This window comes from Morchella sextelata, assembly GCF_020137385.1.
Source record: "Morchella sextelata strain SCLS chromosome Unknown scls_8, whole genome shotgun sequence".
NCBI classification, from domain to species: domain Eukaryota; kingdom Fungi; phylum Ascomycota; class Pezizomycetes; order Pezizales; family Morchellaceae; genus Morchella; species Morchella sextelata.
The window spans coordinates 1,855,468-1,872,544 of record NW_025408623.1 but is presented as its reverse complement, the minus strand read 5'-3'; the positions used below and the strand labels follow the sequence as shown (position 1 = coordinate 1,872,544).

The 17,077-nt window shown below is 46.9% G+C and overlaps 3 protein-coding genes across 3 annotated transcripts; all 3 read left to right on the top strand.

The window, feature by feature from the left end:
- Window positions 1-2,174: 2,174 nt before the first annotated feature.
- On the top strand, window positions 2,175-3,230 carry H6S33_012687 (uncharacterized protein; the record flags this gene model as incomplete). Its single annotated transcript, XM_044844065.1, has 2 exons — window positions 2,175-2,525; window positions 2,589-3,230. 2 exons carry the CDS (start codon window positions 2,175-2,177, stop codon window positions 3,228-3,230), a joined length of 993 nt encoding a protein of 330 aa, XP_044695336.1.
- A 2,049-nt stretch (window positions 3,231-5,279) lies between these two features.
- H6S33_012686 (uncharacterized protein) lies at window positions 5,280-9,329 on the top strand (the record flags this gene model as incomplete). Its single annotated transcript, XM_044844064.1, has 15 exons — window positions 5,280-5,526; window positions 5,584-5,857; window positions 5,972-6,083; window positions 6,135-6,354; window positions 6,408-6,723; window positions 6,792-6,923; window positions 6,975-7,424; window positions 7,476-7,539; window positions 7,591-7,867; window positions 7,931-8,112; window positions 8,166-8,420; window positions 8,474-8,619; window positions 8,674-8,721; window positions 8,769-9,113; window positions 9,173-9,329. 15 exons carry the CDS (start codon window positions 5,280-5,282, stop codon window positions 9,327-9,329), a joined length of 3,225 nt encoding a protein of 1,074 aa, XP_044695335.1.
- Window positions 9,330-14,386: 5,057 nt separating this feature from the next.
- Window positions 14,387-15,031, top strand: H6S33_012685 (uncharacterized protein; the record flags this gene model as incomplete). The annotated part of the gene is made up of 2 exons (XM_044844063.1): window positions 14,387-14,888; window positions 14,958-15,031. The coding sequence occupies 2 exons, from the start codon at window positions 14,387-14,389 to the stop codon at window positions 15,029-15,031; spliced, it is 576 nt and encodes a 191-aa protein (XP_044695334.1).
- Between the last annotated feature and the right edge of the window lie 2,046 nt (window positions 15,032-17,077).

Below are 17,077 nucleotides of genomic sequence, written 5' to 3'. Positions count from 1 at the left end.
AGATGCCGGATTGCCAAGACTAGGAACCGGTTAGGCCCCTCCGACCGAACTTGGCGTCCAAATATCATTTCTAGCCAAGAACATTCATGGGCAGCTGCAGTTCTCGACGAACGAATGAAACCGTGATTACCTGAAGTGATGAACCATATGATTATGATGATAGAATCTTTCACGGGGGTATGGTCAACATGGGGGGTGTGGTCGATTCCAAGATTTTGAATAGAAACAAAAAGCGGTATTCGATCGGCTCCCTGCGTATCATATATCACTCAGGCGTATATTTGAGATTGACCATACCCCAGTGAAGGAGTCTAGATGATAATGCTAGACTAAGCTAATCAGGTTGCACGCTCCACAACGGCTCGTCAGGTTAGACACCAAGAGGCTATGCCTGTCTTTCTTTAGAAGGTCCAGGGTTCAACCCGAGGTACGGTGATCACGTGAAAGTACTTATAGAACTTCAAGATATAAATTCTGTACATCTTTCTTTATCAGCTAGCTACACAGACTAATTACCGGCAATTAACGAGGAAAGAAGTGACGACACACATAATAACGGGGAGATGGATAGCTGACTTTCTGACCACTGGAGCTTTTATGTACATCTGCCAAGCCGAACTTGAGATTTATATTAATATTGGATATTTTAAGTCTGTCCAACCAGTTAGTTTTTATCGTCAAATCTAAGTTTACGGGTAAGTACTTTGCTTCGAGTATTTGTGCTTCGGTTTGTATGTATGCAGTTTATACAGTGACGAGGTATTGTACCCACAATGTCAGGGAGACGTATTTTTTCTAGTATTCGGTAGATCAAAAAGAACAAAAAAAGCAGAGTTCTTCTCAAACACTTAGTGGGAGTGAGGAGGAAGAACGGATCCGGAGGAGAGACCCTATGTGACAATTCAGTTGCGGGGAATTGAACCCGGATGATCTATATCGATATCTAGTCGGTGAGAGCGAGTGATGCTAACCATTACAACACAATGGATTGATCAGGAATTGCATTATTTATTAAATACTCACTAAATCCAAAATCGTCCGGAGTCTAGAATACACATCTCGTTCCTAAGCCTGGCCGCGACGAGGGGTGCCAGTGGGTGATAGATTCATGTAATTATATGCTTTACACCCGTTCACATTGCGCTCTCATCAAGCTCCAAACAAAAATACTTGAGTTCTATACTAAAGAGGATAATATCACGGCGTCCTACCATGACCAATTAATCTTTATAGAGGATATAGAACTTAAGCGTCCTCGCTCGCCTTGTAGACCACCAATATATCGACAGACAGATTGATATCTACTAAGGAAACTATTAGCTTTCAATTGACCCGCCCAAATGACCCACCCGCCCCCTCCCATACAATTTCCGAGAAATTCTTCAGAGCCAGGGACGTCAGAACTGACCAGTAGCTCATTTGGTCCAATCTGGGGTATTAAGTACAAGTAGCTACATACGCTGTGACAAATATAAGTTCATTAGTACATCATACTTGTACTTATGTACTTCTCTATCTCGGATCGGCCTGCAATAAGCATGGCTATCCTAAGCCCTTTACTACCATACCCCACTAAATAATGTATGGTGTGTATCCCTTGGCCTGGTGAGATGCAGATTCGGGACCCTCCAAACTAGGCAGGTTTAGACTGTGGCCCAGGGCCTTTGCCTCCGTGGCGGCGAGCTCAGCCATATGATAGTCCCATGGCAAAGTCACTGGGCCACAGTCTAAACTTGCCTAGTTTGGAGGGTCCCGAATCTGCATGTCCCACCAGGCCAAGGGATAATATGATCCGGGCATTTATTACGAGGTCTAACGGATGCAGCAACAATTATATAGGCAGGGTGTCGATATATTTCCTTTGGCGGGGGCCGGAGCGAAAGCACTATATATAGCTCACCAACTTGGCAGGATAGGACAGTGTGATGTTAGTCAATTCGGGTAGGGGTATTACTGAGTTGTTTCTTCTTTGGATATTGGATTGTGGGAAGGGATGAAGCCTGGCCCGGATGTCGCTCTGATGAATTGAACACCAATCCTTTGTTGGGTAATATTCAGGCATCCCACAGGTAGCGGAATATTTGTATGCACACCAAAAGAAAAATGGATGCCTAAATCCTCATATTCCCGGATCCCACTGAGCCTCTTACCATCAACGCCTCTCCAGAACCAAGATGTCAGAATCAGTACAGTCCTTCTACAAAATCGCTTCCATCCCCGGTTCCGGCCTGGGCGTAGTGGCCACAAAGACATTCTCGCGCGGCGATCTAATAATATCGGAATTCCCACTATTCATTATAGACGGAGCTACAGTTGATGGCATCAGTGGCGCGGAGGCTACGATTGAGAAAGACGTAGCGCAGCTCTCTAGCAAAAATCAACAAGCTATTTCCTCACTTCATAACTGCTTCGTTGGAAAGCTTTCACCACTCTTGGGCATATTCAAGACGAACAGCCTTCCGCTGGGCACCGATAGTGTAGCGGCAGGATTATTTCTGGTGTGCTCAAGATTTAATCACAGTTGTGTTAGCCAGCCTCTAGCTCTGCACCTCCATGAAGATGTCAGTGTTAACAAACATTGCTTAAAGATCCCGAACGCAATGTACTCCTGGAACCCCACCATCTCTCAAGGATGCATTTATGCACTAGACGAGATCTCTCCCGAGGAGGAAATAACAATCAATTATCTCAGTCAAAATGATCGCAAATCCATTCGGGAAGACCGCCAACGAACCCTCCTCATGAACTTCGATTTTGAGTGCCTCTGTGCCGTCTGTGCGAACGATCTGCACGAGATTCGAGCCAGCGACCACCGCCGCCGCAATATCCGTTCTATGGAAGAGATTATCGAGTCCGATTTATACATACGGTCTAATCCAGAGAAGGCCCTAGGATTCTGCCAGAGGATACTTAATCTATGGGAGGAGGAGGGGGTGAATGATGTTACTCTCTATACGACGTATTATGAGGCCTTAAGGATTTGTGTCATTCATGGGGATTATCCAAGAGCTAAAGCTTTTGCAAAGCTGGCGTTAAGGGTTAAAGAGGAGTGCGAAGGGTCAGATGATATATCAGAGAGATTGGACCATATTAAGGCGTTAGTGAAGGATCCACAGAGTCATGCTTTAGCGGGAAGTTCGAATAAGTGGTTGTCGAAGGCGAAAAAAGGTGGCGATGTACAGTTTGGAAGTGAGGACTTTGAGGAGTGGTTGTGGTATCGAGCAGAATAATGCTTACAGTGGATTATATGCAATCTGAGCCTAGAAAACGGCCTGTAACGATTTTTTGTGTCAATGAGCTTTTTTCTTTTTCCAGAAACAGACTCTTTATGCACGGAAAAGATTAAGGATAAATTTTCAAAAACTACGATTGATAAATTGAATGATGACTATATTCCCACAGGAATCATTGCCTTCTCAACCGCGCTCTTCATTCCCACTGTATCATCTCCTTCATAGAATATCACTCGAGGCCCGAAGCATTATGAATATTTTCGCTCATACACACATACAAGTGTCAGTCGTGACGATAAGAAGGGATCATAAAGCTTATATGTATATTAGATAATGCCTGAATGCGAGCTATTGGAAAGTATCGCCGTGTTTTTCTCTCAAATGCTTGGTGGATGTCTAGCTCGTAACTAGAGTAAATATCCAACGGTTCCAATAGGTTTACTCGAATCGAAACCCGCGGTGTTCAGTGCGGCGCTCAGTTTGTTCTTGGTTACCTAGCATCGAGCTTATGATCTTGAGCCGATCAGTTCCTTTTGAAGGCAATCTCCTATCTCTTGCAATATAAAAGGTCAGGACGAAAATAATTCCGCAGTTAAATGACTGCTGAATAAAAGGAAAAGAAGGAAAAATACAAATACCCATTTCCCTACGTCCCAGTTTGCTGAAGTGATGCGGCTGGCAGCCTGCCGAAAAAAATGAATAGAGGTAGTGGGCCCTCACAAATTAAAGGAAGGAAGGCTGGAAGCTATTATACTAGCTTCCAACAAACAAACGCTCACGCCCAGCACAATCTTTGCGGGAAGGGGTGGTCATTTTTCAGCAAGAACAACTATATGTAAATGAAGGGAAGGAACGTAAACTTTGTTTTATAAATTCACAATCGAAGTATTGTACTTCGGCAGACCTCGGCTTGATCACAACCAATTCTTTTCACAACCAAATTTGTTCACAACCAAATTTTTATGTCAATGATCAATTTCATACTTATTGATAAGCTCCATCCATCATTGAATTTACGTTAGAGTACTCGAGCCATCCTTCAGTTGATATTTCTCAAGTGAGCAGGAGTCTAACGGCCAAAACTGCACACATTGCTCGGAGTCGGGTTCCTCTGATGATGGGCGGGGCGCGCCGGGTTCGATTGCATGCGTATTAGAGCAATCGAGTGGAAAAGGAGATGGAGCGGATTCGCTCACTTGGAATGTATATTCTGAGACTTATTCTGTTTCGTTGAACAGACCTTGCGTTCTGCTCGGGTAGTTAGGCGTGTAGCACAAGATTGCGGGGAAAGCGATGTACGTACAGGTCTTCCATCCGATTGATCATCTCGTCGCCTTCTCCAAGCTTACACCGTTCCGTCCCTGCATGCAGTCGAGTACTATGTGGGGAAGTGGGGTAAAACGCACAGTAATATTTCTACATTTGCTGCCACATATAGTTAGAGTATAAATCACGTGCAAAGCTCCTGCTACCATTTAGACCAGCTTAAATAGCTCATGAACTGCCACTGTTACCTCAGTCACAAGTTTCGGGGACTCACCTAGCATCATCCCCATCCTCTGCTTCATCTCCATCCATCTCCACCAAAGCTCCGAATCTCATCAATCGCTTGGCTCTAGAACGACGTGCGAGGTTTGGGAGCAATTGGTGAAGCTACAGGTGACCAAAGGAAATCTTTTAGCGCGATACTTGAACAATCTTCGACATGGACGGGTCCGTTACCACTTTCTTGAGCTCTGTTCTCTTATCCATCCCCTAACCCAGCTTTCCCCACCTTTTCAGCGATGGAATATGCTACCCCTGTAACATAATCTTGGCACTCGGAGCTCTTGCCTCACACAACTTCCCCTCCTTCCCTCTGGAATGATACCATGTGTTCCAAATATATGCCCACACCATCAATTTTCTGCAGTATACATAGCTAGCCTTCCCCCCTCATCCCCAGCCTGGCATCGTTTCACTAACACTCGCCTTTGGTGAAGCTGCGGTCATTCTCACCAACCGACGAATCCCCTTCAAAGCATCCTCTCTGTAGCATCAGCAGCAATGGGAGGTGGTCAGGTTTTACCAGAGTCTTCCGGCTATCCTAAACTTAACTTCGAGCCCAAAGGCCAGCAAATTCGTTCAATCTATCAGGACAGAATTAAGCAGTTCACCGCACATGGCCAGTATGAAAGCCAAAACCTCCGCTCTATGTGGAACTTTGATACCGAGAGCTCGGAAGATTATGTGAAGCTTGAGAGCTACTCGGTTCCCGATCTTGCGAGGCCTCTTTTTAAAGAAGCTATCAAAGGTTTTATTCCCTGCATCTGTAGCGCGTAATAAGAAGCTCACCAAAAGCAATCTTCAGCTACTTTCAAACCTACCTGTAAAGGAAAAAGCTTTGGCCCATCTTGGTCCACACATTGGTTCAAGATCAAGATCAAGATTCCCTCCAGACTCTACAAATACGATCGTCTTGAGTTTCACTGGGATTCCAATTGTGAGGGATTACTCTATACCGAAGACGGAGAGCCCGTCCAAGGTCTCACCGGAGGTGGTGAACGTGTTTCTTGGTTACTTCCCGAATCCTGGAGAGACGAGAAGGAACACCTATTTTATGTCGAGATTGGGTGCAATGGAATGTTTGGAAACCCGATGGGAGGAGATACGATTCAGCCGCCTGACATGAACCGCTAGTATGATTTCCGAGGCTATCCTAACAGTGTAAAATTCTTGCTAATCATGCGGCCCCGCAGCTTCCAACTGACAAAAGCCGATATTGTAGCGCCTAACGTAGAGGCTCAGGCACTTTATATTGATTACTGGATCCTTGGGGACGCAAGCCGTGAATTTTCTGGGGAATCTTGGGTTGGCTTGCCGGTTTCTCTTAGATTTAAGTATAACTAATATATCTTGTAGGAATCACATACGGCAACTCAAATTGCGAACGAAATCGTGAATACATTCGTTCCGGGCTCTCAATACTCTATCACAAAGTGTCGTAAGATTGCTGCACGATATATCGGAGACAAGGTCGATTCGGCGAAGGTTTACGATACCGACACCGATCCGTTGGTCTTTGCTACAGGGCATTGCCATATCGATACTTGCTGGCTCTGGCCGTTTGATGAAACGAAACGTACGGATTAATCTCCGATTATCATATTAACGCTAACGTGATGGGGGAGACAGGTAAGGTAGCCCGTTCGTGGGCTTCACAATGCAACTTGATGGACGAGTATCCCGAGCACCGCTTCACATGTTCCTCGGCTCAGCAGTATAAATGGCTTGAGATGTACTATCCAAAGCTTTTTGCCAGGGTTCGCGACAACGTCAAAAAGGGCAAATTTCAATACATTGGTGGAAGCTGGGTAGAGCATGATACGAATTTGCCCGGGGGAGAGAGCTTGGTAAGACAGTTCATCCTGGGGCAACGCTATTTCCAAAGCAGATTTGGGGAGAGGTGCACCACCTTTTGGCTACCTGGTAAGGAGGACCTCCGCATAGTGTGCATACGGGGGCTTATCAGAGATCAGATACCTTCGGTTATAGTTCACAGCTACCTCAACTATGTAGACTGGCGGGAATGACAAGATTCATGACCCAGAAATTGTCGTGGAACAATATCAACAAGTTTCCGCACACAACATTTAACTGGATCGCCCTCGATGGATCTCAAGTCTTATGCCATATGCCTCCAAGTGAAACGTAAGAATATTCCTTCAGTTCAAATCAAGTAGCGTTGACATTAGGTCATAGATACACTGCACAAGCACATTTCGGGGATGTCAAACGTTCTATTACACAGCACAAATCCATGGACAATGATGCAACATCACTTCTTGTCTTTGGTCATGGTGACGGTGGTGGTGGCCCCACAGCCGAGCATATAGAGAAGCTCCGCCGTTGTCGTGGAATCAGCGACACAGTTGGCTTGCTGCCCCGCGTAAAGATGGGTGACTCTGTCGATGATTTCTTCTCCCGTCTGGAGAAGAAGGGTTCTAAGAACTTTGCTACCTGGTACGGGGAGCTCTATTTCGAACTTCACAGAGGAACCTATACGACTCAAAGTAACAATAAAAAGAACAACAGACGTTCGGAGATCTTAATGAGGAGTTTGGAGATGCTAGCTACTTATGCAAGCTTAAAGTCAGGGGATTACAAGTATCCCAAGAAGCATATCGACGACCTATGGGAGATCATCTGCCTGTAAGCCTTTTCACTAGATATTCGGGTGGTATTTCGCTAACAAACTTTTAGGTGTCAATTCCATGACTGTCTACCAGGATCTTGCATCGAGATGTGCTATCGGGATTCTGACAAGGTACCCACCCTTTCCAGGTCTTGACTTTCTGCACTTCTAACATTTTAAAAGCTCTATGCCGAAGTTTTTGAGAGGGGGCACAAGCTTCTTGAAGAGGCGGCAGAAGTATTAGGAGTCAAGAGTGCGGGAGGGCCCGACACTGAGCTCGTTGGAATCAATACTCTGCAATGGCCTCGGACAGAGCTTGTGAAGTTACCTAAGGAAGCCCTGAAATATGCTAGTCAGGCATGTGCTGATGGGACCGAGGGTGGTTATGCCTTCTTGGCTTCGACCGACTCAAGCTTGGCTACTATTCAAAATATCGATGCTGCTTCTCCTAAGGTTTCAGGTAAGGGCTTCAGATTGACATATATTGTGATTTGGAGTGAATATTAAGTGTACACGTGTCTAGTTGCCGAAATCTCCAAGGATGTGTTCGTGCTTGAGAATGATTGTCTCAAGGTGAAAATTGAAGGGGGTGCCATCACGAGTCTGATCGACCGTGCCAGTGGACGTGAAATCGTCGCCGAAGGCAAGAAAGCTAACCAACTTGTTATCATGGATGATAAACCACTTTACTGGCAAGCGTGGGATGTAAGAAATCGACTATACATACCCGGACCTGAATCTGCGCTTACATGTTGTAGGTCGAAGTTTTTCACCTCGAGACACGCAAAGAACTCCCCCCCGGCCACGTTAAAGTCCTTGAGACCGGACCGTTGAAGGCGAGTGTTCTCGTCGAGACGAAGATCAGTAAAGACAGCTGGATTAAAACAACGATAAGTCTTCAAGCTGCTGTCGGCGGAGCAGGAACTTACGTTGAGTTTGACAATGAAATTGAGTGGCAAGAGGATAAGAAGTTCCTGAAGGTCGAATTTCCAGTTGATGTACACAATACCGAGGTAAGCTATAAACCTCCAATTTACCCCGCTGCAAAACATGCTAAGGTTTACAGGCTTCATATGAAACTCAATACGGAATTGTGAGACGGCCAACACATTACAACACAACGTGGGATATGGCAAAGTTCGAAGTTTGCTGCCACAAGTGGGCCGATTTATCTGAACATGGCTTTGGTGTTTCGATTCTTAACGACTGCAAGTATGTAATCCCAAGTGTGACCAAACATGAGAATCAGGCTGACAAACGCATCAGATACGGCTTTGCAACCGTCGGTAATGTGATGAGATTGAGCTTAATCAGGTAAGTGGCCCGAACTCGTCTGCGGGAGCCGCCCTAACATTGAACAGAGCACCCAAGGCACCAGATGCACACGCCGACATGGGCCGCCACACATTCCGCTACGCTATTCTCCCCCATCAGGGTATAGTTGGTGAGACAACGGTTCGTACAGCAGCCGAATTCAATAACCCCATATGCCCAGGTCATATGGCTTCCTCCCATGCTGTAGCCGCACAGAAGTCGCTAGGTACCCTGAGCCTATCCGGCTCACCAGCTATCATACTAGACCATATTAAGCGCGGCGAGGATGATGAAGACATTTCCACTGGTGGTTTGCCAACCAGGAAGGGAAAGAGTGCCATTCTCCGATTCTATGATAGCTTGGGCGGAAGAGCCAGCACTTGTATTACTACGTATGCGCAACCTCATCTTACAATTGTTTGCACTGTACTAATCTTCCACAAACCCTTAGTGAATTGCCGGTAAAATGCGCATATAAGACAAACCTTCTTGAAGACGACCTGGAGGAGGTAGAGGTCGAGCATAAAGAGGAAGGCGGTAAAGGGGTGTCGAGTATCAAGATTTCTCTGAGACCTTTTGAAGTTGCAACTTATCGTCTACAATTTTAAGCAAGAGAGAAAGTTTGCTCGGTTTGATTACAAGTTATTTCCCATGGCTTGAAGGTCACATGTCATGTTTGTACTGAGTATGTATAAGTTACATATATATCTTGCTTGGCCAACGGAAGGTTATGAATCGAAATGAGCCTTATTGCATGATTTAGCTCACACGAAGCCCCATTGCCGCATGTTCCCAAGAATATGCCTCTTCATCATCTGCCGTTTCACAAGCAGAAGCCTTGGCTGTGTGTACAAAATCACTCGAATTACACAGATTATTGTCCCACTCGTATGGGTAAGTGTGTGTGTGTGTCCTAAAAGCCACGGGCCATAATCACATGCCAGGTACCAAGTATTCAAATAGGTACTCTGGGTACATATACGTACCTGCACTTCTGCCATACCAATCACCCCCCCCCCCCCCAAAGCCTCACAAGTCAACCCACCATCACCCCTCCCAAAGCCCAAGTCACCAACCCATGCCCACCCATCTACCTACACATCCATCCACCCATCCACCCACCCCGTAGAAACCCCTCACCTCAAAAAGCAAAACAATCCCCTTTGCTTTTGCCCTCGATTTTCTGCCCTCATGCACAGCAGCGGAAAGCTTAATGGCGCAACAAGCACCACCCCATCTCAGACGTGTAGATAGCGTGGCCGACATCTCTCTTATCGGGACGGACGTGACAGGGTTAGGGTTGTGTTCGACTCATGAGACAGGTGGTTGGAATAAACATTGTGGGGGTAGACAGGGGTTTGAGTGGATGGGGGAGCGAGAAACATTTTTGTCGAGTGTGCTTGTAGCGTTGCAGGAGTTCAATTGGGGATGGGGTTGAAACTGTACGGGGGTGTAGTGTCGGAGCAGGTAAGATATCCGAAGGGGGAGGTGAGAGAGGGTACTTGCGGAGAGGGGGTGATCATTGGGTAACTGGGTAAGCCTTGGGGAAGATTTTTGGTATGGCGAACATTGTTGGTGGGATGTTGGGTTTGGTTGGGTGATTGGTATTCCTTTACTCTGGCCTGATCAGGATCATGGTTAACTATATGGGGCGCGGGAGTGGCTATGATTACTTGTAGATCTAGGGTAGATAGATAATCGATTATGATCATGATCATGGCTATGAATGTAGATAGATGGATAATCGATTATCATCTTGCTTACTCTACATTTTCAGATGTAGATCCTTCTAGATCATTGATATCGATAACCACAAATCTTGTCACTGAGGCAGGATCAGTTACATTCCCTGATATACCATCACCCGCCCCATAACCCCTTGTCGACTTACATCATAGCTTACGCCCAGCCTCACCGTTCATGCATTTCAATCATTTCCCATCATCACCATCCCGCATACCACCTACTCCAACCCCGGAAGAAATGGTTATTCTCCGCCCCCTATAAAAAACAGGGCCTCAGTAAGATGTTGGAGTATATTACAGAATCGAATTCGGCGGAAACAATGACGAAACAATCACCCCACAGCATCACAAATGCGCCTGGCACCGGGGGCAGCGCGCGGGGTAAAAAGGAAACATGTCTGTTTGCGGCCCATGGCCAGTGGGAATCTCGGGCAGCGATTATTGATGTCAAGAACAGGACTGCAGAACAGACGGGTTGTGAGGAATTCGTAGACTATATGGACTGTTAGTTCTGCACATATGTAATGTACATGCGTGCGAGGAGCAGGGGTGCGGTTCCTTTCTCCTGGATCTAACGGGGATGTCCACTGGTTGGTGCCCTGCCCGGTTTGAATTTTGGTCAATATCAACTCAATGTCAGTGTTTTCAGATGCAGGAACCACACCCACAACGACTATCAACAATTCTAGAAACATCTAAACCCGCCAAATCTAGACAGAAAACAAGAATACTCCCTCTTCTCCCCCTGGGAGCTATTCCGGTTTGCCTCGAGTGAGACCACATGTCGGGCCACAGAACGGTGGGTTTAAAAATACATCCCTCTGCATTGGGTATTTGTTTCATGTCTGTATGTGCTGGGATACATGATGTAGAGTACATCATGATGGACGATAGACGAACTCTTTGTGCAGATCGATCCAGTCCGGCTTGGGGGTGGAGGTCAATGCTCACTTTTGTACTTAAAATCCCAACATCCCAATAAACCTAACCCTAACCCAGACCCTACCAAGCCGTAAGTTGTTACTATTGTAGATCATCCACCACCACAATCACCTCCTCCAGGCAGTGTGAATTCCACCATCTTCGTTTCACACTTACACACCCACCCCCCACTTTTGTACCATCCATCCGGCAGTTCGAACCCGCACCCAAAGAAAGAAAGAGAAGTACCGCCTTTCCTGCCACTCCCGAGCTATCGAGTATCAGCCTCACCGCATCCACCGGTGGTGGAACACGTAGTTGCTGCCCTGCCTGGGAGAGGCTTGGCTACCCTTCATTTTTTTTTTTTTTTTGCTCTTTCCTTCCTTTTTCATTACTTGTGTTCTACATAGATCGGGGACTAGCTAGGGGAGAGGGAAGGAGCAGAGTATCAAGTAGTCTTGGAAGGGAAAGTGAAGGGGGAAGGGGGTGTCTTTAGTTCTGGCTGGTATGTATGTAGTGAAGATTCTGCCTTCACCAGCTAGCTAGCTGGCTGCTCTAGAGTAGGTATTTGAGTAAACCTGTGACATGACGCGCACCCCTAACTTGTAGGGGTGAAGATGGTGGTGATGATGATGGTGGTGGCGGTGGTGGCGGTGGTGGTGGTGGTGGTGGTGGTGCGTGCGGAGAGCTTAATTCCCATTCACCATTCCATCGGTGAAAACCCCTGCCCACTACTCTGCTCTAGCTCTGTAGCTAGAGAAGGTACATGCTCTAGTTCGGCAGGACGGAGATGTCGATGTGGTTTTCGAAGGGAAGAAGAACTGCAGAGTAAGCAGCGGATGGACTGCATCCCGGGAGGCTGCCGATAGCAGATACTCTACATAGAATAGGTGCTCTACCTACATACATACTGCACTGCCGTGAATTTTCTTGTGGGAAGTGAAGTGGTCGTGACCCGTGTCACCAATAGACAGAGCGACCAATAGGAAGGCGAGGAGCGATAGGGCGCGCCAAGAGGTGGACGTAAATAGTTAGCGGGGTAGAGTTTGTTTGTAGGTTTGGAGGGATTGAGTTGGAAGTCAGAGGACTGATATCGATGGAGAGGGAAAACCAGGCCTTCTTGATACGCGTAGTACTGCCTGTGATGGTTTGGGGGAACTCTATTTGGGGGTTTGAGGAGGCGAGCTATGGTATGCAATGGTACTATTTGATGATGGGTAGGGTGATCATGAGTAGTGTACTGTAGATCAGCAACTGACTCTGGTTCTCAGCTTAATTTCTCTTCTCGCCTCCAGCCGAAATATCTCTATCCCATTAAGCAGCGGACGCTCGCTCTTCTCTTGAGGTATATGGGGCCGCTATTTAATGGACGGATATGGTGGTGGTTATTGTGTGTATTTACTTTTCTGGCTATCTGTCTACTTATCTGTTTGTCTCGATTGATCCCGATATGGCATGACCTGGGGCCGGGGGTAGCGCCTGAAACATGTTCAAGAAGCTTAACCAATCTTCAACGACATGCGATCCCTAAGCGACGTTTCGTTTGCAATCACGACCTGGTTTGCGTTGACAAAAGCGCTCGTTGTCAGCATGTATGGAGGGACGTGTGGATGCATTGGGAGGTGGACGCTGTCCAGGACGCAGGCGTGGGCGTGAAGGTTTCGCCGATTGATGTCCGCGATAGGTGGGATCGGAATTCTGGGTGCTGTAGGTGTAGACCTGGCTACATAATGTCGCATCATCTCTTTCGCTCTTTCCCGGAATAGCTTTGAGCCCCATTGACCACCCTAGCTAGAGACTCCGAGAGTAGAGCACAATAACTGAGGACTAGAGCAGAGAAGGATAGGGTGATTGTTTAGCAGCACCGTTCTTTCTGGAGGTATGTACCTACTCAGCTCCGTTCCCCATTGTTCAATGGCCTGGCAAGGGCATTGTAATCGCTGTCGTTGTTGTTGGTGGGGCGGAGGAGAGAACCAAATTAAAGGTGAAAGACTGACTTTGTTACATACAGCACACACCTGCAGCCTCCTCGTTCCTCCCTTCCTTCTCCTTCTCCTCCTCCGTCCAGCGGTCAGTTTCACTCACACGGATGGGAGACGTACTTCTTGAATGAACCACATGGAGATTTTTTTTTTTTTTCCCATGTGCGCGCGCACGAAAATTAATTACTGTAGTTGAGGTCTAGAGGTGGTAATTAGTTGATTGTAATTGGTCGGTTGCAATTGGTTGGTTGCACCCAGCTGGGAAGGAATACTCAGAGTGGTAGTAGCGGTAGGGATGTAAGTTACTAGAGTAGTAGGGTAGTAGATCAGTAGAGAAGGGCAGACTGCCTAGAGTGCAGTCCCTAGAGTAGTCCTTTCCCTACTCTACTCTAGTCAGGGCAGGAGCACAGGCAGCTGTCAAACCAACCCAACCAACTGGGCCAATCAGAGTAGACTGTTACCGATGTAGGCAAGCGGTACATACTCTATCTACTCTGCCATAGAGGAGAGTAGACAGATGAGTTACGATATGCCGTGCTGGCAGGCCATGTACTCGTGTAGGCAGAGTATGTCCACCCTACAACCTCACCTCCACCACCACCACCACCACCACCACCACCAACCACCCCCCCCCCCCCCCCCAAAACCCCCTTCCCTTCTGATGCTACAATCGGTCCTGGCCTTTGCTTTTTTTCTGCCCTTTTTTGCGCAGTACCAGTTGGGGTGACGTGTGTCCAATCCGGATATGGTGCTGAAGTTTGTGGTTTTATATAAGCACTGGACGCCCTCCATCCTCCCCCTCCTTCTGCTCTCACTCCCCTCCACCCATTATTGGAATTATTACTTATATCGAATTGTTATACCTGTGACCTAAATTTTTACATAATTCTTACCTACCTACCAGCCTACATATATCTCACCTACATCATCCCCATTTCACTTCTACTGCTAGATATTCTCTGCAGCAAACATACATCATCACTCAATACCCAATATAAAATCTAGACGCTAGTTAGAATGCGCAGTTCAACATCCTCATCATCATCATATTACAAACCCCACGACTTTTACACATTCAACAGCATTCGATCCTCATCCACACCTTCTTTGCGCCCCAGCTTACGGCGTCGAAAACCCTACAGTGCGCCCCCACACCCCCGGCGCGACTCCTTCGCAAGCAAGCGCTCCTACACCACTCACACCCTCTCCTCCTCTGGTACATCTACCCGCTCTAAAACGTCCTCCCTCCGCTCCCTCTTCTCCTCCTCCTCCTGCTCCACAACCAGTTCCTCCCGCCGCAAGAAGATCATCTCAAAGATGAAGCAACCCTTCGAGACTTCAAAGGCCCACAAGTGGCGTGGAACAATGACACTGCAGCGACACAAGAAACCATCTACGCTGGATTTTCGGTGCATTGGCGAGGAGGAGGGCTCCGGCTGGATGATGGAGACACTCTCAGAGTTTGCGACCACCCCCGTGGAGAGCGTTTACGGGGAGACGTACGCTGTGAGTTTTGACGGTATGCGCAGCCCAAGTCTTCCCCGGTTTGGTTGTGTGGGGTGTGTACTGATGGGGTGTGCATGAGTAGAGGCGCCAAAGATTCGATGGGAGCAGCCGAGGATTCATGATGATTGGGATAATTGGTTTGCGGGTATCTGCTAGATACTCGACAATTCTGCAAACCTTCACGACTTCTACCGGAACGATTTTTTTTTATTGTTTATTGTTATTCTATGTTTTTTTTTTTTTTTTTGCTTTGTGGACTGGAGTTACACATACGTACGCACCGGCATGACAGTCAGGATCTCGTTTGTTCGAACTGGTTAGGATACGTTACACGATTAGTTTTTTTATTTACTTTTCTTCTGGCATGCATTATCTTTTTCCAGTTCTTGGTTTTCCGTTTTTTATTTTACGCAACCGGGGGCTAGCGGCGTTTATTGTTTTTTATTTTTATTTTACTCTGCACACGGGTTAATGATTGTTCTTTTTTTTTTTTATTGCTTTACGAGTATGAAAGATCGATAGTAGTGGTAATTGCATTTTTTTCTTGTTTTTGTTTCTTTCTCTCTTTTCTCTTTGTATTACTACTTGAAGGGCAGGGTCTGCTTTGTATTATTATTTTTTCCGCGTCTGTTTTTTCTTTCTCTCTCTCGGGGTCTCTGGCGAAATTGATGATCGAGATGGCCTGTTATGATATCTTAATACGTTATGTTATAACTACGCCTCCACGCCTCCACGATCCTGAAATTCCTTTATTTCCCACTGCCCTTACTAGTACTGTACCTTGCTACCGGCCACTAGTACAAATGTGCCCATCCACAATACATCAAATTCGCGGGGTACCCAGCCCGCTAATATCGATAGTAAGACGTAGTATCTCCATCTCCCATGGAGATGTCAACACCGGTAACGACCGCTGTACAACTTACGCAAAGGAAAAAATAAAAAAGGGGGGGGGGGGGGGGGGGGGGGGGGGTGGATGTCAGGTCATGACAGGCCGGGCAGGTAAGGCTTTTTCTTTTCCGGTTATGTATAGTAACTCAAATCTCCTTTTGCTGCTTGTTGCTTTTGAGAGCCGGCAGGTAGGGCTAGTCTTTGAGTACATACTCTACTTACTCCAGGTACTTTGATCAATTGAGGACCTGGGCTGTAATCATGTACTACATGATCGGCGCAGAGGGGTGGGAATGGGGGGCTAGAGCGGTATTATTACTGTGTCTACCGTTATAATTATGTATCCACCATATAGGCTAGGGGGGATTCCACAGTATGTACTATCAATAGATCTCGAAAATCTACTCTAGAGTGTGCACTGTGTGCCTACTCTAGCGTTAGCATTAAGCACTAGGAATATTGGCAGGCTTTACAGTAGTCATAAATTCTCCGCTCTCCCCGCAATTGCGCTCATTCAACCATGACTAAACTAGAGCAAAGGCGCGCGTGAGAGCAGCATCCCGCATCATCGGGATTCTTGCCCTTGAAATCCGGGCTGCGTTGCGCCATGCAGGTCTTAATGGCCGAGATTTACATACCGTTACACAGGCCGCCGCCCAAGTAGGTAATAGTAGTGGTGGTGGAGGAGTACCCATATTATCGAATGAGAAGCTTCAAGAAATGGGGAGTAGGCCTTGATAGAGGAATTTAGGAGGAGTAGGATGGGGGGAGGAGATGGGTGGCTGCATGCATAGCACGCGGGAAACGTATCCTCATGGCATCAACACAGGCTAGGGAATTAAATGTGGTATGCGCTATCATTTCACCTGCCCTACGGCCCTACCTACTACCTAGTGTAGCTATGGAACCACAACCTTCACTCCACACTCCCCTCCCCCCCCTCCATCCCTCTGTACTCACGCACACACGCCCGTGCTTCCTGGTTCAAGGACAAAGTCTAATACCACAACAGAGGATTTACACTTTTTCCACCCCCCCCCCCCCCCTTTCTGCAGCTGGCTGCTGTGCTTGGTCCGGCGCCGGCCCTGTGCATGCCACGGAAAGGGTAAAAAAAAAAAAGTGAGAGTGAAAAAAAATGTTTCAGACGATTATGTTTTTTTTGCCCTCCTTTTTTTTTACAATATTTATGTTGAATGTATGTATGTGTGTATGTATGTACTCGAGAGCTACATAGGAAAGAATGAATGTAGGAAAGGAAGCACTCGCCTGAGGACGCGTGTGGCTACCCGTGCGGTGAGAGAGGTTTTTCAC